At 51.2% G+C, this 20,310-nt stretch overlaps 1 protein-coding gene across 14 annotated transcripts; it reads left to right on the top strand.

The window, feature by feature from the left end:
* Nucleotides 1-1,793: 1,793 nt before the first annotated feature.
* Nucleotides 1,794-20,099, top strand: ZNF862 (zinc finger protein 862). Of its 14 annotated transcripts, none has more exons than XM_036230710.1 (9): nucleotides 1,794-2,053; nucleotides 2,954-3,079; nucleotides 7,214-7,325; nucleotides 8,700-8,804; nucleotides 9,846-10,522; nucleotides 11,961-12,117; nucleotides 15,308-15,403; nucleotides 16,144-18,258; nucleotides 19,792-20,099. In XM_036230710.1, the coding sequence occupies exons 3-9, from the start codon at nucleotides 7,265-7,267 to the stop codon at nucleotides 19,965-19,967; spliced, it is 3,387 nt and encodes a 1,128-aa protein (XP_036086603.1). In that variant the 5' UTR covers nucleotides 1,794-2,053; nucleotides 2,954-3,079; nucleotides 7,214-7,264; the 3' UTR covers nucleotides 19,968-20,099. The 14 variants fall into 14 exon arrangements, with proteins under 14 accessions (XP_036086603.1, XP_036086602.1, XP_036086605.1 ...); XM_036230709.1 differs by having other exon boundaries at nucleotides 2,851-3,079; XM_036230712.1 differs by lacking the exon at nucleotides 2,954-3,079 and adding an exon at nucleotides 2,389-2,483.
* Nucleotides 20,100-20,310: the final 211 nt, after the last annotated feature.

The raw sequence follows: 20,310 nt of genomic DNA, 5'->3' as shown, positions 1-20,310 counted from the left end.
TCCAGGGATCAACTGTGGCAGAAACGGCAACAAATCCCTAATACAAGACAGTAGAGACCAATGGGTATGGGCAACCTAACCAAAACAGCATCTCTGTGGTTGTTTCAGTTAGCTGTTGCTGTGTAACAAATTTCCACAAACTTAGAACAACTCCCCTTCGTTATCTCATAGTTCTCTGCTTAGGGTCTCACCAAAAATCAAGGTTTTGACCAGAGAGGCTCTTATTTGGAGGCTCTGGGGGAGAATTCACTCTCAAACTCATTCAGGTTGGCAAAATTCCATTCCTTGCAGATGGGCCAGCTACTGCCACTGGGCAGATGGCACGGGGTGGATCACACACACCTGCTCTGAGTCCCAGAGTCCCAGAGTTCCACGCAGCCTCCTGGCTCCCCTCCCTCTCCTCCTAGTTGCTCTACTTATGTAATCCCTGTGTTATCCACACAGGGATACACACTATCTGTCTCATTTTTCTTTCTCAGTAATGCAGATTTCCTTAGTGAGTGCACCTGGCAGAGGGTGGCTGCTCAATGCATACAAGGCTGTGGACTGAATCGTGTCCTCCCCCCCAAATTCATATATTGTGACCCTAATCCCCAACGTGAATGTATTTGGGAATAGAGCCTATAAGGAGGTAATTAGGTTAAATGAGGTCATGAGGGTGGGGCTCTGATAGGATTAGTGTTTCTATTAAAAGAGACACCAGAAAGCTAGTTCTCCGATCTCTCTCCCAAAGTACACACAAACATGATGTCCTGTGAGCACACAGCGAGTTGACAGCCACCTACATGCCAGGAAGAGAGAAAAGAGATCTCACCAGAAACCAACCATGCTGGCACCCTGATCTTGGACTTCCAGCCTCCAGTTTCTTATTGACCCTGTGGAGTCAGTTCAATCCTGGCCAGGAGAGCAGGGTCATATGATTGAAAGTGGTTACTTGGGACCTGCTCGGGGGTCTATTTAACATATTTAACAATCAGTACGGCCATATATATTAATAAAAAAATTTACAACCTGGTGTCCCTTCTTATAAGGGCACTAGTCCCATCGTTAGAGCCCCACCTTCATGACTTCATTTAAACTTACTTACTTCCCAAAGGCCCCACATCTAAATGCCATCACATTGGGGTTAGGCCCTCGACATACAAATTTGGGGGCCGGGGCACAATTCCATCCATAGAACCTCTTTACTTGGCTAATTCGTACCTCTGGTTTCAATTCAGCTTAAGCGCTGCTCCCTCAGGAATCCTGGGCTAACCACCCTTTAGCTTCCCATCGACGCACTCCAAGGTGAAGAAGCGTGCTTTACAAGGGTCTTCTGCTTCTCTGTCTCATTGTATATGTCTATTTTGTAATTATCTGGTTTCTGGTTTGTTTCCCCAATAGACGATGAGTGTTGTTTCATTCAAGTATTTCCAAACCTTGCATAATGCCTGGCACATGGTAGGCAACCAACGATGTTTTTTAAACGAATATAAGAAAAAGCATTGCCCTCCTTGATAAGCTAAAGTTTGGCACCTTCAAGGATGACACTGGCCCTGAAAATGCGAAGGAAACAGGCGCAAGAACAGGGACTCTCGTCGCCCAAGCAGAGCACGTTGCCCTCTCCGCGGGGCCCCGCGAGAGCGTCGCGAGGCCGTTGCCTGGGACGAAGGCGGGAAGAACAGAGAGCGAGCGGCTCGCTGTCCAATCAGGACCCCGCATTCCGGGAGCCAATGGCGGCCCCGAGAGCCGCCTGGCGAGGCCCGACCACGCTTCCCGTGATGCCCCGCGGCCGCAGGCAGGCGGCTGCCGTAAAGCGGGTCACTCGGCACGACGCTGGCGCCCCTGCGAGCCGCTCCGGGCCGCGGGCTCGCTGCCGCCCCCCAGCCGTGGGCGACGCGCGCGCCGTCATCCCTTTGGGGCGCCTTCCTCTTCCGGGGCCCCGGTCCCCAAGGCGGTCGCGGCAGCGGCTCCCTCAGGCCGGGCCGCGGGGGGAGGGGGCGGCCTGGAGGCGGTGGCGGGGTCAGCACGGGCCACCGAAAGCAGGGCCATGGAGCCCAGGGAGTCGGGGAAGGTAGGCCTGGAACGGTCCTGGGGCCGCCCACTCCCCTCCGGTAGGTCCCCTTGATCCGGGCTCCAGCGAGGCGGGCGGTGCGAGCGGAATCCCCGCGGATGAGCCAGCCTTGCAGGGGAGGACTCGCCCGCTCGCTCGCCCGCCGCCTCTTCCTCCGCTCTGGGGCCGCTCCCTCTGGGCGGGTGGCGCGGGGAGGAGGAGACACACCCGCTCCGAGTCCCGCGCGCACCCCGGCTCCCCTCTCGTTCCTGCTGAGTGGCCGCTCGGGCGATGCTGGGGGTGGGTGACCCGCTCAGTGTAGCGATGCAAAAATGCTACCCGTTTTCCCACAACAGCTTCGACATTTTGAAGAGAACCAGCTTGTTTTAAGGTTTTCAGGCTGGATTAGACGCCACTGAGACTCAAGGGGTAGGGATCACCGAGAGGCAGGGTGAGGGTTTGGACCTCCCAGGAACGGGCTTTTTTTTTTTTTTTTTTTTTTTTTTTTAAGGCATCTGGCATATTTCTTGCCAACTTCCGTTTCTAGCTATTCTGCTTAATGGAGTATCTGAGCATTGCTTAGAAGTATATGCCATAAACTTGATTTAGGCTTTGGGCAGGAGCTTGTGAGTTGGAAGAAGAGGTGGGAAAAGGTGCTTGAAGGCAGAGGTAAGTGGGTTTGACAGGATTGCTAGAGCTCTGAGGCAGTGTCAGCAAAGACCAGCCTGGCTGTAGGCGCTTGACTCAGAGACTGCAGTCACTTGGGCCTAAGCTCTTTTTGCTGCCAGTTCTTGAGGATTGTTTCTTCTTTGGCACAGAGGGAATTAACCTCAACAAATGTTTTTGAGTGCCGAGTCCTTCCTTTTGAAAAAGATTTGTTGTTCGTTGAATAAACATTTGCGATCTGTGATTTACATTGAGTGAGATGCTGGAAGTACAAGGACAAGCATGAAATGACCACTTTCCTCAAGGAGCTCTCCTGCGATTTTCACTTCAATAACTTGGACAAGCCTGGAAGGGTTGCCCCACAAAAGAAAGGATAATGAGGTGATTTTGATGTTGTAGTTTTCCCTGAAAAGATTGTGAAGGACACTTAATTACAAAAGAAGTTATTCCTTGCTTAAGCATCTCTTCCATACTTCCTCCCTTCCACAAGCTCCAAGTAATGCGTTTTCCAGATGAAGCAATCTACAAAGTAAATAATCCAAGACAATAACGCTCACCAGAACCTAACTAAAGAAAGACTGAAGGTGAACTGTATGCCAGCCTTGTGTTAAGCACTATAGAGAAAAGAAAAGGAAATGAGCTTAACCCTCAATATCCCCCCGTTAGTTTAGATTGAACCCGATTTTAAATGAGGAGGAGCAAAATGCAGTGGGAAGGATTATAAACTGTTGGCATCGAGAATTGGAATTAGTGATTTGAGGTTAATTTACAACCTATTATGTTCAGTTGTAGACTTTCTTGGCCTTTAGAGGGAGAAGAGAAATACAGACATTTTGAGAGGTGGAAGAGAAATTTGATACCCGCATTAATTGAGACCCCTGGGGGCTGGAAATTTTACTATTGATTTTGATTGCAGAATATCTCAAAAAGATGCTCACCAAGTATCAGTTTTCTAACCTGTGCAATGAGAACATCATCTACAGATGAAATAAAATGATTGCAAAACAAACTGGCAGTGTTAGATGTGTTGCAGTCGAGGGACAAAACAGGCCTGGGTGGAAGAGCTATGCTATTTTAAAGCTCCATTCCAAGTAGCACAGTTTTGACTCAAAGCTGGGAAACTGAGTGTTCACTTGATGGAGTGGCTTGGTCTATCATTAGAATTTTCCTATGGGGCTATTTTGTGATATTACATAAAAGCATTCTTGACCCATTAGATTGGGTGTGAGGTGTCTTGCCTGTCATTGGGAGAATAATGGATAAAAGTCAGACTTTCTCCCATTATCCTGTTTTATTTTTCCAGCCTTTATCACTATACAGAATTCTCACATTTATTTACATGTGTGCTGACTCTACTCTTGGCAATATCCCCAGCTAGAACAGCAAAGCAGTATCTGGCATTTAATAGAGTCTGAGAAAGCATTTTTTTTGAATGAATGACTCCTAAAATAACATCAGTCCGGGAGCCCTTTTGCTCCAAAGTGTGGGTGCTATGAAGAACGCTGTGGTCCGACACTTCACGTGCCCTCTGGGAGGCTACCGTTGGCGCCGTCAGATAATGTTTATGTGCATGTATTTATCGCCTCAACGTTTCTGGCTTTGAGCCCCCTCCCACCTTCCCATAGAAGCGATCCTTCCCTTCGCACTTCTCTGTACACAGTTCAGTTAGTGCATTTACATCATAGTTATCTGTCACCTCCGGATAGATTTTAATCTTGAGAATAGAGATGATATCTTTCATATCTTAGGATCACGACACACCAAGCACATAGAAATAAATAATAAATGTATGTTGAGTGAAAAAAGATGAATTTAGTGCCTGTGAAATACTTTAATGTGGGGAGAGGGGCGATGACAGTGAAGGGGGTTCTAAGGCCAATCAGCACAGCTTCCTGAGCGCCAGGCTCCACGAGGGCTTGAAAGCCTTGCTTGCTCGGGAGGGAGAAACGCTGTGCTAGGGGGTGAGGGACCCCCACTCCAGAAGGAGGCGGAATGTGAATAGGAACTTACCTGCATGTGTGGGAGGAAATGGCCGAGTCAGACAACCTAAAGGTGGGTGTGTAGAAGGAGGAAAGGTACAAGGCACGTTGAGTGATTGCCCTTACACCTGGCTGTGGTAGAGGTGGCAGGTGGCGTGATGCATAGAGCTGCGGTTAGGGAGGTGGGGTAGGTTCAGGCTGAGGGGGCCTGGTGCTGGGCCCAGACGTCAGCTCTGCCCTCAGGACTGTGGGAAGCTCTAAGGAACATCCAGAGAGATTCTTTGCTCTGTATGTAGGTGAGGAATCCCTGTTATTCAAGCAGAGTTGTGTTTTCTTTACATTGTAGTCAACTGGAATCAGAAGGCTCTTGCCATAACGTTGGTTAGGACAGTCACTCTTGTTGGCGAGACACTTCTTTAGTCTCTAAACATTCAGTCTTGGCCGTGCTCTTTAACCTTGTGGGGGGCTGTAAGGTAAAGTGATGGGCTTTCATTTTGTCTCCCTGTTCCCTGAGAAACAAAGGGTGAGTGGGTATGACAAGGCCCTGCTGTCCTTGGTCATGAGTTTTTGACCCGCCCCAGCCGGAATAGCTTGCCCTCTAGGCCTGGTGTACAATAATCCCGGGGCCTGTCTCAGTGTAATCTCGAGGGTTCTTCCCCTTCCCCACGTTGGCTCCTGACGCCATGTCTTACGTGTGTCCCTTACCTGTCTGACTGCCTTCTTGTCGTGGAGCCCATCTTCCATCAGGTTTTTGGAAATAAAATCACATTTTGCTTTTGAAAGACACTCCGAGAGCAAATAGCGATTTAAAACATACACATTTGGCAGCTTAATTCCATTTTTGTTTTTAAAACTGTTCATACATAGTCATAGACAAAAGTCTGGAAGGTCACCTACCAAGTGTTTATAGTAATTCTTTTCTAATGAAGACTTGCGGGTGATTAAAACACTTGCTCCTTAGTTCAATGACCGTGTATTGACAGTAGAAAACTACTCATTTTTTAAATGTGCAGTTCAATAGTGACCGATAAGAATTATCTGTATTTTTCTCAAGCTTCTACTTTTGGACTTAAAATAGATCTTTCATGTGCTTGAAATTTGAGTATGAAGTTACAAGGCAACTTTAAACAAACGCGTTAGAACTTGGAAATGGAAATGAATGTGTCCCCCTCAGATTTGTCACTCTGGAAGGACTTGACACCAAGGATGCTGTTTCTCAAAATGTTATTTTTCTCTGGCCGGGTGGGGAATTCAGTTTTCATCATTTTATTTTTAATTTCTTTGACTAGATGATAAATGTTCGTGGTATAATATCTAAAGAGATAAACCAAGCAATGCTTTCTATTTTCTGGTCTGATTAGTTCTTTGGTAACCGTTTGTTTCATTGGCTGCGATATCTTACCTCTCCGAGACTATGATGATAGTTTTATTTTTGTAAAGTTCTCTATGTCTCCCCGCCATTTCCTTGGTTCCTCCCCTGCCCCTGACCCCCATTAGAGCCTTTCCTCAGATGTCTGGAAGTCCAGTTGTTTGCTAACCTGTAACCGTGGAAAACCGAAACCCTAATGGGAAGCTCTGAGCCCTCGATGCGGGGAGCTTGTCAGCGTGCAGCCTGCTTGTTAGGGAATCTGGGGAGGCCTTTTTTTGGCAAACAGGTTTCCCCCAGTCCTTATACTTTAGCCTCCCTGTCTTCACTCCCAGGCCAGGGGTTCCGGTGCTGCCTTTGAGGAGTTAGTGGTATAAATTGAATTATTTCTCAGTTCGCTCATTGCTGGGAAGGATTCAGTTTTCTTGGATCCGCGCAGTTATTACTCTCCCATCTAATTTTCAGAATCCAAAATAGTATTGTTATTGCCCCTCGTGTTCCCTATTCTGGTAGGTGTTTTGCTTTGGAGTTTTTTATGGGAGGGAGGGTGTCTTTTAAATGCACAGGGAGGAAGCAAAATTCGAAAAAAATATATATATTTGTTCAGTCTGCCATTTTCATCCAGAACGCCCCAAATCGTTTTTGGAACCCCGCTGCCCCTTTCTGGTGGAACTCGGCATCTTTACAAGATGAGTGGATCTAGTTGTCAGCTCTGACCGTCTTGATCTTCGACTTTGTTTGCAGACTTAGTTCTGAATGGCTTCTGACTGTTTCTAGGAATGAGATACATCTTCCTAAGGGGAGATTTACCACGTTTAAGATTTTATGAAAACATGGCCGTAAGTGGTTGCCGAGGCCGGGAAGCGTTGGGTCCCCTGGGAAGGCTGTGAGGAGCATTCAGGGAAGGGGTTAGGCCGTTCCCAACTCAGCCGGCTTTATGACTCTTGTTTCATTGTGTGGCCCTTCCTAGATAAATGAGCCTCGTTGCCACTGCGACTTGCACCCAGGTGATGAGAGACGGAGTGTAGACTTGTATGTCAATTGACGGTGTCCCCTCCCCTAGTCTGATAGCTCCCGGAGGAGGGGTGCTCTCAGGTGGGCGTGAACGCCGTGTGCAAGACTACCCTAAGGAAGAAGTGGGTGCTGAGCTGGTGTCATTTTTCCTTTTAGGCTCCTGTGACGTTCGATGACATCACGGTGTACTTGCTGCAGGAGGAATGGATGCTTCTGAGTCAGCAACAGAAGGAGATCTATGGATCTGACAGGCTGGTGGCACCGCTGGGTATGGGTTCCTGTTCCTGTCCCCTCCGCCTGAATCTGGATCCACATCCCCAACCAGATCCAGCTGTGACTTACTCGAGAATTTTCTGTAATCCTACCCATTTTGGGGGGGCATCTTTGCTCATCTATTCAGTCCCATATCTAATGATTCACTCATCACCATTTTTCTTCTCCCTTTAAATTGGTGAAAAGAAGAGGGGAAATCGGGCTCATCGGGTTAGACCCTGGTGCCTTAGGGTACCCCAAGGTGCCAGGTGGTAAGCCCCGCCTGTGGGCTGTGCAGCTGCAAGGTGGATTCTGTTTCAGGCGCCCGTAGGACGCTGGGCACAGAGACAGCTTCAGACATGGAGGACGGGACTCTGGTCTCAGCCCCAGCTCCGCCGTAGATACTGGTGTGCCTTTGAGCAAAACCATCAGCCTCTTGAAGCCCTGATTTCATTCTTTGTGGGACTGTCACAGAGGTTGAACGAGATAAAACAACGTAAAACTTTGTACCCGTGTAGATATTTTTCATCTTTTTTATTTTCCGAATGTCCTTTCTCTGCTCTACGGGTCGACTCTCCGTACCATGGACTGTGTTTCAACGTGTGTACACGCGTGCATACATATTTTCTCATTTCAGTTTGGTGACCGCCCTGTCCTTTCTTCTTCTCATCTTGCTCCCTGTCTAAGGGTTATGAGAATGACAGTCTCGGCTCTCTGTGGACAGAGGGGTTATAGCTGGGCTGGGTCTTTTTCCTGTACTAAAAGTAGTTTGCAGACCACTGATTCTCCTAAACAGAAGTTGCAAAGTAGCAGCTCATGGGCCAGATTTGGCCTGCAGATTTTTTTTTTTTTTTTTTTACCGGGGGGGGGGGGGGCAGGGGTGGGGCTTTCATCACTTTCATTTAAATAAGTTATCAATATTTAATCATGGGGAGTTTTCACACAAAAATATGGATTTCTGGCCTCTCTTAGAAAATGGGACAATCTGGCAGAGCTGGCCGTGTGTTCCACGTGGTGGCCTCTGCCTGGAGTAGAGTAGCGGCTGTCCTGGTGCATAGGTTTAAATCCTCTAGGTGGCCATGGCCGCTCACCCCCGACCTGGCTTCCTCAGTTGTATTATCAGTCGGCCCCTCTCGGCCTTTGAGTTTGGGCTTCTGTTCTGAATCAGCAGTTTTCATACCGTTTTGGCCTTGAAGAGGGGCTCAGAGCCTGGCTTTCACTTAGTGCCCCATCCTTTTAGGGGCCTCACCACTGTGCTAAACCGCCAAGGCTTTACTTCCTCCTTGACCGGTTATCCCACGGTGCCGAGAGGATGGCACAGACAGACCCTCCATTACTGTTGCAATCTAGATCCGGGACCTCATAGTGCTTCTCTCTCTTCCTGCCCCAGGACCAACTCTTGCCAACCCAGAGCCATTCTGTAAGTTTGAGCGAGGGCCAGAACCATGGCTAGGCAGCGTGAAGGGCCGGAGGCATCTCCTGGGCCACCACCTAGGTGAGTGGGCACCACAGCTCCCAGGCGCATCAAATCGCAGAACTTTGTTCTCCCTGGCGATCTACTCAGATGGACCACATGGGAATCCCAGACTTCTTAATGCTGACTGGTTCGTTCTGTGTGTTTGTGCGTGACTCTGTTAACAGCCCGCGCTCCCGGCCTTGGCTGTGGTAGCAAAGCCTTTTGCGTTCCCGGCCCCTGGGCCTCAGAACTCACACTGACGCATAGGCAGTGGCTCCAGAGGAGCTAGGGTTTCCCAAGCTGCGCTTCAACCAAGGAGCCAATAAAGAAACTTCTAGTTGAGCCTGAAGGAGAAAAATTTTCGTGAGGTTATGAGGGTTTTCATCTCTTGGAAAGGTTTTGGTGTCAGAGAGGTTGTGTGTTTCTTGAGGGCCGAAGTAGCAGCCAGGTGGAAGTTACTCAGAGCTGGAACACAGCTTAAGGAAAACTCTCTGGGGACTGAAACTGTCTGCCAGGAGAGAGGTCGGTCTCGTCCTCTAGGTACTTGAGCAAAGTGCGGACAGCCTGAGGAGGGGGCCGCCTGCTGAGTGTGGGATTGTAGCACAGGCGTGCCTCGTTTTATTGCTCTTCACATTCACTTTATTGCTGTGGTCTGGGACCAAACCTGCAGCATCTCCGGGGTTGGCCTGCACTCGGCTTTAATTATCCTTTTTAACCCTGCTATTCTACTAGGTCAGCGTTCCCATCCGTAAATAAGTTTGAACTCCTGAGGATGATGCCACTGCCTTAGGTTGTGAGTATCAGTTACAGTGATACCCTTGTGGCCAGGTGTATCTGTCTGTCCTCTACGTTAAAAAAAAAAAAAGCTCTGCTTAAAGCCCTCTTGATTTTCTTCTAGGTGAGGTCGGGTGGGCGTGACCTGGTGGGGGACTGAAAAAAAGAGAATTCGGGTAGAGACCGTTTCACTTTTGAGTGTGTGATTTCCAGCTTCCACATCTGCTATGTCTGAGAGCCTCCGTGCGCTCAGGGGCTCTGACCACAGGATTTCAGCGCAAATTCTCTGTCTCTTTTTTGCTCAAGGAAAAAAGATGGGCTACATGGATGAAATGGGTGTGCACGGTCCAGCCAGAGAAGCTGGACCGTACCTGCCACCTCAGAAGAAAGCCTGCCTTCCCCACCTCGGTACAGAGAGCAGCGCCGCCGAGGAAGACTGCACAGGAACGAGCAGAAAGGCCCTGAAGCCCCGGTCCATCCAGAAGTCGTGGTTTGCGCAGTTCCCGTGGCTGGTCATGAACGAGGAGCAGACGGCCCTCTTTTGCTACGCCTGCCGGGAATTCCCGTCCGTCAGGGACAGACGGTCCAGACTGATAGAAGGTTATACAGGACCGTTCAAGGTGGAGACTCTCAAATACCACGCCAAGAGCAAAGCGCACCTGTTCTGCGTCGACGCCTGGGCAGCTCGGGACCCCGTCTGGGCTGCCCGATTCCAGGGCATCCGAGACGCCAGTCCGGAGCCCTTCTTCCCTGCTCAGTATCCCATCCTGTACCCCGCAGGGCCACTGGGAGCCTATCACAGCGTGGCCCAGCTCCCGCCCAGCTCACGAGCTGACGTGGCGGGCCCTGGGCAGGACGGGGCAATTCCTGCGTCGTTTCTGGACTGCAGTTCCAGTCTGAGGCGTAAAGAAATCGCTGATGACATCCACAACTCTTCAAACACTAGCGTTTTGTGTAATGACTCTGCTGAACCCTGCAGCCGGGTAATGTGTTTATGACGATTGATGTACCCTCAAGGAGCGGGGAGGATTCTATAGTGAGAACACCATACACTGCATGACGAGGATGGAAAGATTATATTAGTTACCTGCGGGAACATTATAATGTCATCAAAGGCTAACGTGCTTATCACGTCCTAGACACTGTTTATCTCACTGCACTATCTCGTTTATCTAGAATAACAGCCCTATTATGATCTCATTTTTTACAGATAACAAAACCTAATCAGTGGGGCAGGATATCCTAACTTCTGATATAAAGGGAACATCCAAATTCAGAACAGTAACCTTTAGCCAGAATCCAAAACAACCGAAGAACTTAATAATCCACAGCCACAAAACCACCACAAAGCTCTGAAATAACCAAATTGAAAACTTTTTTCTACTTTAACTTTGCAATCGTGTAGCGCTTTTAAATGCTGCAGGGTTTCTTCACACACGTTCTTTCCTGTAGTGATTTTAATGCTGCTCTGAGGCTGGCAGAGCAGCCGAGTAGACTCGTCCTGCTGGGAGAAAACAGACTCGGAGGGGCGACCCGGCCAGAGTCCAGGGGTTCTCGTGGCGGCAGCCTTCCCCCACCCCCAGGGCCCTTGACCACCAGCCTTGTGCTTTACTTCCACTCCCTGTAGCTCCGGAGGGTTCTAGAAGACTCTCGTTCTTGTCTTGGGTTTATTTTGTAATTTTCTAATTCTTTGGAAAGTTGGTTTGTGAGGAAGCTGTTAACTGGAATCTTTGAGTAACTGGAAACTTCCCCATTCTTTGCTATTCCATATAAGCAGGATTTTACTACACACCTGTTTGAGGACCCCCCAGTAGCCCGAGGAGAGTAGCTCAGGAGTCCCTGATACCTAGCATTGGAGGGCCCAGCTCAAGTTAGTAAGCTTGAGTTTTTCCAGAATCCAGAAAAGTGACAAGGCTCATTTCTCTTCATGTTCATGTTCCTTCTAGTTTTTAGTATTAGAAGCCAGTAAACAGGCCCAACCTTTTATAATCTGAATCCGTTAGCAGTAAGGCATGCGTAAGCCGAGTCACATCTTTAGTCCTTTTTATGACTCGCCACCCCAGTGGGAAATCCTAGCAGTTGTTCCTAGGACAGAGGTCACCGTTGTAGTCACAGAAGAGTAGAGGCACCCCTCAGGACCGTAGGGGGCGGGGCACAGTCATGAGGCTCTGCCAAGACCCCCGCTCCTTCAGCGTGGTTTATATCCTCCCAGGAGACCCTCGGCTCACTCTGAGGCCCATCGAGTGTTTACGCACCAACTCTGGGCCTCATGAATTTGCTTGTTTGACTTTTGATGGATAAATGAGTTTCTCGGGGTACACCGAGCCTCTTGGCGAGCTTCCCAGGAGAAACAGGCCTTGAGCGTCACACCGGGTGTCTGACGTGAGAGGCCTGCTGAACGGCTGCTGCCCTTTGTTGCAGGACCCTTCCGGAGAGCGGCTGTGTGCGGAGGTTCCGGTGGCCTTTGAGGACGTGGCGGTGTATTTCACGCAGGAGGAGTGGGGCTCGCTAGACAAGCGGCAGAAGGAGCTGTACAGAGACGTGATGCGGATGAACTACGAGCTGCTGGCGTCCATGGGTAAAGATTCACGTCGACCTTCGCTCACCCCCGTCGCTTGTCGTGGGACACCCACAAGGGCAGCTGTGGCTTGTGGCCATGTTCCCGTTTCTGCCCTCTCCCTGTGCACACACAGAGAGCAATTCTGTCTTCGCACCTTGGGACTCTCCCTGCTTCGGGGCAGTGGCGCCATCCCCTCCCTGTCCGCCATCTCATCACCCATCCTCCAGCACACACTTATTAAGTACCTACTATATGCTGGATAAACACGAATGAGGCCAGGTCTCTGCGTTCAAGGGGCCAGCAGGTTCGTGAGAGAGACAGATGTTTTAAAGAAACTGTAAAACAACACAGGGTCCACAAAAGAGGTTCGGGAAAGTTCCTTGGGGCCACTGAAGGGGCAATTTAAGCTTGCTGGGCGTCAGAGGGAGCGATCAGCAGAGTCTTCACTGAGTAGGAAATGTTTTAACTGAGTTGAAAAGAAGGGGGACAGGGAGGAGGAGGGGCGTCTAGATAGGACAGGGAGGGTGTATTTGTAGATCCCGTGCCCTCCTGTCTACTTCCTGTCTACTTCCTGGATCTATCTCTTCTTTTGGGTTTATATCTTCACTTTGTTGGAGCAAAGCTTCTAGTAACCCCAAGAAAAAGTACATGGGGAGATTTTGTTTTTTAAGACTCTACATATCCCAAAATACCTCCATTCTGCTCTCAACTATTGATAAGTTGGTTGGGTATAGAATCCCAGGTTGGATATATTTTTCCTGAGCATTTTTAAAGCATTGCTTTTTGGTTTTACAGGTGCTGTTGAGAAGTCTAAATGCCTTCGTATTCCTAAATCTTTGAACACAACCTATTTTTCTACTACGAAAGGTTTTAAGATCTTAAGGTTTTAAGATCTATTCCACTGTTCCACATCAGAACAGTGGAATAGATCTTAAAACCTTAATGACATGGGTGTCCTTTGATCTTTTCTTCTGAGTATCTGATGGTTCCTTTCCATGTGGAAACTCACGTTTTACAGTTTGAGGAAATATTCTTGTATTATTTCTTCCTATATATTTTCTCTCTTCTTCTAAAAAATCCTCTTAATTAGATATTAGGCCTTCTAAGTGGAGTATATATTTTTGTTTTCTTCCTTTTTTTATTCTATTTTCTGCTTTTGTCTTTTTTGTTCTACTTTCTTGGAGACTTCCTCAATTTTATTTTCTAACAATTCTATTTAATTTTTTAAAAAAATTTCCTGTTATATTTTAAATCTAACTGCCTTTATTGCTGTTTTCATGGATGGCTATCATAGCTTTTCTCTCTGAGAATACTAATTCTAGTTTGTCTTTGTGAAGTTCTGTTTTGCTCCTTGCATTATCTCTACTTTCCCTCATTCCTTTTCTTACTTGTTTTATGTTAGAGGCTTGTCTTAAATAAATATCGTTAGGTTCATTCATATTTAGGAGTTAAGCCTTAAAAAAAAATCGGCTGGAAGCTCCATGTGCATGGCTGGGGCTCATTAAGGGGTGGGTAGGTTTCACTGTAGGGTGACCAGCTATGAACTTGAATGTCTCATTGAAGAGCCTACAAAAGCTAGTCTCCATAGGTGTTTTGGGGGGAGGAGCCGGCGAGGTGGGACAGTTCAGTCTCTCCAAAGAAAAGTCTCCCAGCGTATGGCTTGGAGAGCAAAAGCTGAGCCCATGGTCTTGGACCGAGTGATGCACCTTCCACAACATTGCCTGTCTCCCTCTCTATTATAGTCCTGCCTCATCCTTCACTGTCACCACTGCCCCAGGGGCTGGACCCTTCTGGTTAAGTTTTCTGTAGACTCAACCTCTTCTCCATCTTGAATGAGAGGACCCGGAGTGGAGTTGGTCTCTGCAGACTTTGACCCCATCCCACCCACCTGTCCCTTACCCACCACGTTCTACCACACCTGGGGCCTCCGGGTCATGCATCGTCTGGGGATTCTATGGCCAAATTCACTTTCCCCTCCTTCACCCCCTCTGCAGGTGTTTGGTGTTTAGCACTGTTAGTTCCTTCACTCTTCTTTCCTTTTTCCAAAAATATATATTTCTAGTCCAGTGTTTCTCTTGGGCTTATGCTTTGTTTTAAGAAGGATACATGTTTAGTCTACCATTCTTTAATACTTCATTATATTTTTATTAGTAATAAATATGTAGATACATACACTTACATATAATAAATATACATATATTCAAGTGATCCAAAAGATGAATAGTGAAAATAATTTCCCTTTTACCTTGTCCTTTGGTCCTCCCCAGAAGCACTCACAGTTACCAGTTGCTTGTATGTCCTTCCAAAGGAAGTTTATGCACACATTCACACAGACACATACAAAAGCAGGTAAGTGGATGCTAATGGATTTTATTTTAAATCAAGAAAGCGATTTCTTTGCATATCTCTGAAGAATATTCATATTTTATTTTATTTTTATTTTTTTAGTAGGTATGTACGTATGTGTATGTATTTTTTGTTGACTTCAAACAACAGAAATTTATTCTTTCACAGTTCTGGAAGATGGAAGTTCAAAATCAAGGTGTCAGCAGGGCCATGTTCCCTCTGAGACCCTGAGCAGAATCCTTCCTTGCCTTGTCCTGCTTTCGGGGGTAGCCAACAGTCTTGGTACTCCTTGGCTGCATCATTCTAATCTCTCTGCCTTGTAACCATGGTCTCCTGGTGTTTGTCTTTGTGGGAATATTCATATTTTAACTAAAGGGCAGTGCTTAACCCAAAGACATAAATCTCTCCAGGTGCCCCTTAAAATAACCCATGGAGTTAGCCACCTGCACCAAGGCCAGGTGTGAGTGTGACTGAGGGGCACGTGGGTGGGGACAGTTGTTGGTGGCACTCTTCCTCTTCTCGTCTCGCTTTCTTTACCATCCCTACCTTCTGTCTTTCTGTTTTATCCCCTGTGTTTCGTCCTGTTTCCCTCTTTCTCCTCTAGACGCTTTTGGCTGACTCATGGCTCACGTGGCTGGCCCGTGGGGCTGGGGAAGTTATTTATCCTGGCCAAGGCGCGCACCCTAATCTGCCGGCCTCTTGGGTTTTAAGATTTAATCGGCACCCTAGATGAGTACGCCTTCATACCTGTCCCCTGGCCGGGGCCCCCCTGAGCATTTCAGGTACCATGAGTAGCTTCAGGCACGTCACTCGACTCGATGGTCCACAGCAGTGACATTAGTCCGACTCTTTGTCCCTGCAGCAGGGCCTGCTGCTGCCAAACCCGACCTTATCTCAAAACTGGAGCATGGTGCTGCGCCCTGGATCAAGGACCCACGTGGGCCGAAGTGGGGGAAAGGTGAGTGTTGACCTACTGAGTTCTGAAGGGCACATCCAGGGGCTGTTGTCGCTGTGGCAAGTCACACAATGTTAGTTCAGCCACACTTAGGCCCTGGGTGGACAGATGACCAAGTGACGAACCCTGCCCTCAGAGCGCAGGACAGCGGGACAATGTGGCGAAAACAAAGGGCTTTGGGGAGCAGAGGTGCTAAAGGGACCTGTGGTAGAGCCGGTGGGAGGAGTGTGCGGTGGACGCTGGTCGTGAGGGACCACGTGACCCACAGGCCCGTGAGCCTCCGCCTCCGGTTTTCAGCGACAGCGTTGCTGGTCAGGTCTGTGAGAGTGAGTCACTTTGCGTAGCTCATTGGCCGGGAGCTGCTGTGACTATGTCTGCAGCTCCCTTCTCTCGAAGGCTCCTAAGGACTAATGCATGGGTACCCGCATTTCTTTGTGGTGCCTCGCAAGAGGATTAGAGCCACTGTTTACCCAGCAGCATCTACTAAGCTTAGTAGCTTAGATGTCCCGTGATCCGGGGATTGTTGTGTGGCCGGAAAAGGGCAGGCTGGCTAAAGAGCCCATAGGGATTTGCCAACAACCCTGAGGGAGCCGGGTCAACTTCCACAGGTAATAGTAGTTTCTAGAAGGGTTAGTTCGTCTCTGCCCTGCATAAGGGGCGCCCATTGAATTGGGTATTGCAGCTGATAGGAGACTGCAGAGTTCCAGGCAGCAAAACCAAGCGCAGTTTGATTTGCTCCAAAGGGAAAAAGAAGACGGTGGCCACGAGAGCAGCAGACGCGCGGACCTCCGCTGCAGAGTGTGCGTCGCCCCCGGCCCCTCCCTCGGAGGTGTGTTCCCCCTGCTGCGGTTCCGGCCTTTGTGAAGTAGAAGCAGGTGGGCCCGGGAGAATCAGGAGGACGTACAGGCCCCGCTCGATTCAGAGGGCGTGGTTTGGGCAGTTCCCATGGCTGGTCATCGACCCGGAGGAGACCAAGCTCTTCTGCTCGGCTTGCAAAGAAAGACCGAGTCTCCATGACAAATCATCGCGGTTGGTCCGAGGTTACACGGGGCCTTTTAAAGTGGAGACTTTGAAATACCATGAAGTCAGCAAAGCACACAAGCTCTGCGTCAACACTGTCGAAATCAAGGAAGACGCCCCTCAGGCCGCCCTGCTCCCAGACATCTCCAGTGACCTGATGGCGAACATGGAGCACTTTTTCAACGCCGCCTACTCCATCGCGTACCACTCGAGGCCCCTGAATGACTTTGAGAAGATCCTGCAGCTCCTCCAAAGCACTGGGACCATGATTTTGGGCAAGTACCGAAATCGCACGGCGTGCACGCAGTTCATCAAATACATCTCCGAGACCCTGAAGAAGGAGATCCTCGGGGACGTGCGGGACTCCCCGTGCGTGAGCCTGTTGCTGGACAGCTCCACGGATGCCTCCGACCAGGCCTGTGTGGGGATTTACATCCGCTACTTTAAGGGGCCAGAGGTGAAAGAGTCTTACATCACACTGGCCCCGCTCTACAGTGAGACGGTGGACGGGTACTTCGAGACCATCATCTCTGCCCTGGATGAGCTGGACATCCCTTTCCGGAAGCCCGGTTGGGTGGTGGGCCTGGGCACCGATGGCTCAACCATGCTGAGCTGCAGGGGAGGCCTTGTGGCAAAGCTCCGGGAGCTCATCCCGCAGCTGCTGCCCGTGCACTGCGTGGCCCACCGGCTGCCCCTGGCCGTGGTGGACGCGTGTGGCGGCATCGACCTGGTGAAGAAGTGTGACCGGCACATACGAACCGTCTTCAAGTTTTATCAGTCCTCGAACAAAAGGCTGAACGAGCTGCAGGAGGAGGCGGGTCCCCTGGAGCGGGAGATCACCCGCCTGAAGGACCTGAACACCGTCACGTGGGTGGCCAGCAAGAGACGCACGTTGAATGCGCTCGTCGTGAGCTGGCCCGCCCTGGCTCGGCACCTCCAGGGTATGGCGGAAGCGGGGGGCCAGGTCGGGCACAGGGCCAAGGGCTTGCTGAAGCTGATGAAGAGCTTCCACTTCGTCAAGTTCTGCCACTTCCTCCTGGACTTCCTGAGCGTCTATAGGCCTTTGTCTGAGGTGTGCCAGAAAGAGACCGTGCTGATCACGGAGGTGAACTCCACGCTGGGGCGGGCCTACGTCGCACTGGAGACCCTCCGTCACCAGGCGGGCCCCAAAGAGGAGGAGTTCAATGCCAGCTTCAAGGACGGGCAGCTGCACGGCATCCTCCTGGACAGAGCGGAGATGGCGGAACAGCGGTTCCAGGCAGACAGGGAGCGGACGATCCAGACGGGGACAGAGTACCTCCGGCAGCGGTTTGACGCGGACCGCCCCCCGCAGCTCAAGAACATGGAGGTGTTCGACACCATGGCCTGGCCGAGCGGGCTCGAGCTGGCCGGTTTTGGGAATGACGACATTCTTGCCCTCGCCAGGTACTTTGAGCTCTCCCTCCCGCCGGGGCTCAGCGAGGAGGCCCTGCTGCAGGAGTGGCTGGGCCTCAAAGCTGTCGCCAGGAGCCTGCCGTTCTCCATGCTGTGTAAGACCGCCCTGGCCCAGCACCGCCGCTTCCCCGTGCTGAGCAGGCTGGTGGCGGTGGTGGCCTGCGTGCCCGTCTCCACCTCCTGCTGTGAGCGGGGATTCAGTGCCATGAACCGGATCAGGACCGATGAGAGGACCAAGCTCTCTAACGAGGTGATCAACATGCTCATGATGACAGCAGTGAACGGCGTGGCGGTCACGGAGTACGACCCCCAACCCGCCATCCAGCACTGGTACCTGACCTCCTCGGGCCGGCGCTTCAGCCACGTCTGCACCTGCGCCCCAGGGCCACCCCGCTCCCACGCAAGTAAGCACGCACGGCCCAGGGCCTGACGCGGGGACGAGGAGGGCCTCTCCCCAGTCCCACGCTGAGCTCGAAGGCTGGCGGTCTGGCAGAGGCAGCCAGCGAGGGCCTTGGTCTGAGTATCCTTTGGGCTTCTGCAGTGTGCCCTACCGTTTGCCAGACCCGTGGCTGCTTGAGACATGACACCTGCCCCCAAGGAGCTTAGGACGCAGCTGGAGAGGCCAGATGCACCTGCTGTGGGCACGGGGCAGGCAAAGGGGAGGCACAGGGCACACTGCGGGCACAGGGCATGCACGCGGCAGGCACGGGTCGTCGCGCCGAGGGCACGGATTCCGGAGCTGGGCGCCCGGTTCACATTCCTGCTCCGCTGCTAACTCGCATTTGACCTCGTGCTTCAGTTGTCATTCGTAAAGTGAGTCAATGCGTGTAAAGGGCTTAGAATGATGCCTGACAAGTCATGTCAGCAGCACTCCGCAACGGCCAAGACTACTACCGGAAATCCCTAGGGGACTGGAAAAGTTGGGGCCGCGGCATCCTGTCCTAAGTGGGGCTGCGTCGGCTTAGAGGCTTGGGGAGGGACGAGGTCAGTGCCAGTCAGAGGGCGGCGAGACTGGGGGCGGGCGCTCCAGGCAGTAGGTCAGTGAGCCCACCTGGCGGGCAGGGCCTGGGCTAGGGTGGGTGGGGGAACTTACATCATACGGAGGGCGACTTACCAAAAGTCTGAAGCGCGAAAGCGCTATGAGGAGACGCTGAAAACGAGGGCGAGCGTGGTGGTCTCGAGGCTCTGCCCCCAGTCGTGCCTTGCTGCAGAGCCAGAGGGCGATTTGGCTCTCGTGACCTCTCGCTGGTCTCCTTCCTGTCACTCCTGCTCTCACTTCTCCCTCTGGGTCTGTGGTCCTCAGCAGGAGACAGAGGCTCCGTGGGAGCAGGGTGGCCCTGCTCCCGCAGCTGGGATGGGGAGGGGCGCCACGACGGGCGCAGAGACAGGGAGCCCTGCACCCCAGCACTCGTTGAGTTGGTGTCCTCCCCAGCCCTGCGGGGGCGGAAGAGAAAAAGATACTGTCAGCTGGGCCCTTTCCTAAGTTGTTCTTCTCCGGGGGACGGCGGCCCAGGTACGTCTGAGGCAAATAGCGAGCACCGAACACCGCCAGATCTCACTCGCCGGAGCCCTCCTCCCCGGGCCGGCCCTCCCAGCCTCGCACTGTTCACATTTGGGGCCACGTAAATCTTTGCGAGGGCGCATCCTGTGCGCGGCGGCCCTTCAGCAGCATCCCTGGCCTCCGCGCATTCCGTGCCCACCGGTCCGGGTAACACCCTCCCCATTGCTCAGTGTCCCCTAGGGGGCAGATGGCCCCCGGGGAGTTCCAGTGTCCTAGTGGGGGAATAGATCAGGCTGCAGCCCGAGTCCTGTCTCCTCTGTGTTGCCTTCTTTGCTATTGAATACGCCTTGGGGCACAGGTGGCTGTGGGAAGGGGATCTTCGTCTGATCTGTTTTCCCCTGGGTCTGATGGTGCCTTCTCTCTCCTCCCGCTCGAGGGGCGGAGCTCAGGAAGGAGAAGATGGGAGCGCTCAGTGTGGAGGGGCCCGTGCCCCAGAAGCCGCCCAATCCCTCCTCTGCGGAACCGGTGGAGATCCTGAAGGACTGCAGCACGGACCCTCCCGGCAGACTCCTGTACCCCCACACCAGCCAGGACGCCCCCAAGCTACCTTGATAAGGTTCTGCAGGAGCAGGAACCTCGGGGTTGACTTGGAGACGCGCGCTGTGCCGCCCCCTAGTGGTCATGCTGATAGGCTCTGCAGATCCTGGGCTGCCCTAGAATCTTCCTATGGTGGGGACTTTCTAAGCCCCAGGAAGTGGGCAGTGACAAGGTAGTTGTGCCCACAATCCAGAGAAGCCAGGCAGTCAGGAGGGGACTACCTATTTACCACAGCCCCTGCCCAAGCAGAGCAGGGACCACACAGCACTTAAATATGCAGAAAGGTTCTTATCTCAAGTTCATTTTCAAGGTGCTTCAGAAAATAATCCCATGAAAGATTTCACCGCATGTTCTGGTG

This window comes from Rousettus aegyptiacus, unplaced genomic scaffold (genome assembly GCF_014176215.1).
Source record: "Rousettus aegyptiacus isolate mRouAeg1 unplaced genomic scaffold, mRouAeg1.p scaffold_m13_p_13, whole genome shotgun sequence".
NCBI classification, from domain to species: Eukaryota; Metazoa; Chordata; class Mammalia; order Chiroptera; family Pteropodidae; genus Rousettus; species Rousettus aegyptiacus.
Note: the sequence above shows the minus strand (reverse complement) of the source record. Positions and strands in the feature narration are given on the sequence as shown.

Coding starts and splice junctions, on each gene's coding strand:
- ZNF862 (XM_016125926.2), top strand. CDS start 2,030: ATGGAGCCCAGGGAGTCGGGGAAG. Junction 7,326..8,699: donor CAGGCTGGTGGCACCGCTGG/GTATGGGTTCCT, acceptor TTCCTGCCCCAG/GACCAACTCTTGCCAACCCA. Junction 8,805..9,845: donor TCTCCTGGGCCACCACCTAG/GTGAGTGGGCAC, acceptor TTTTTGCTCAAG/GAAAAAAGATGGGCTACATG.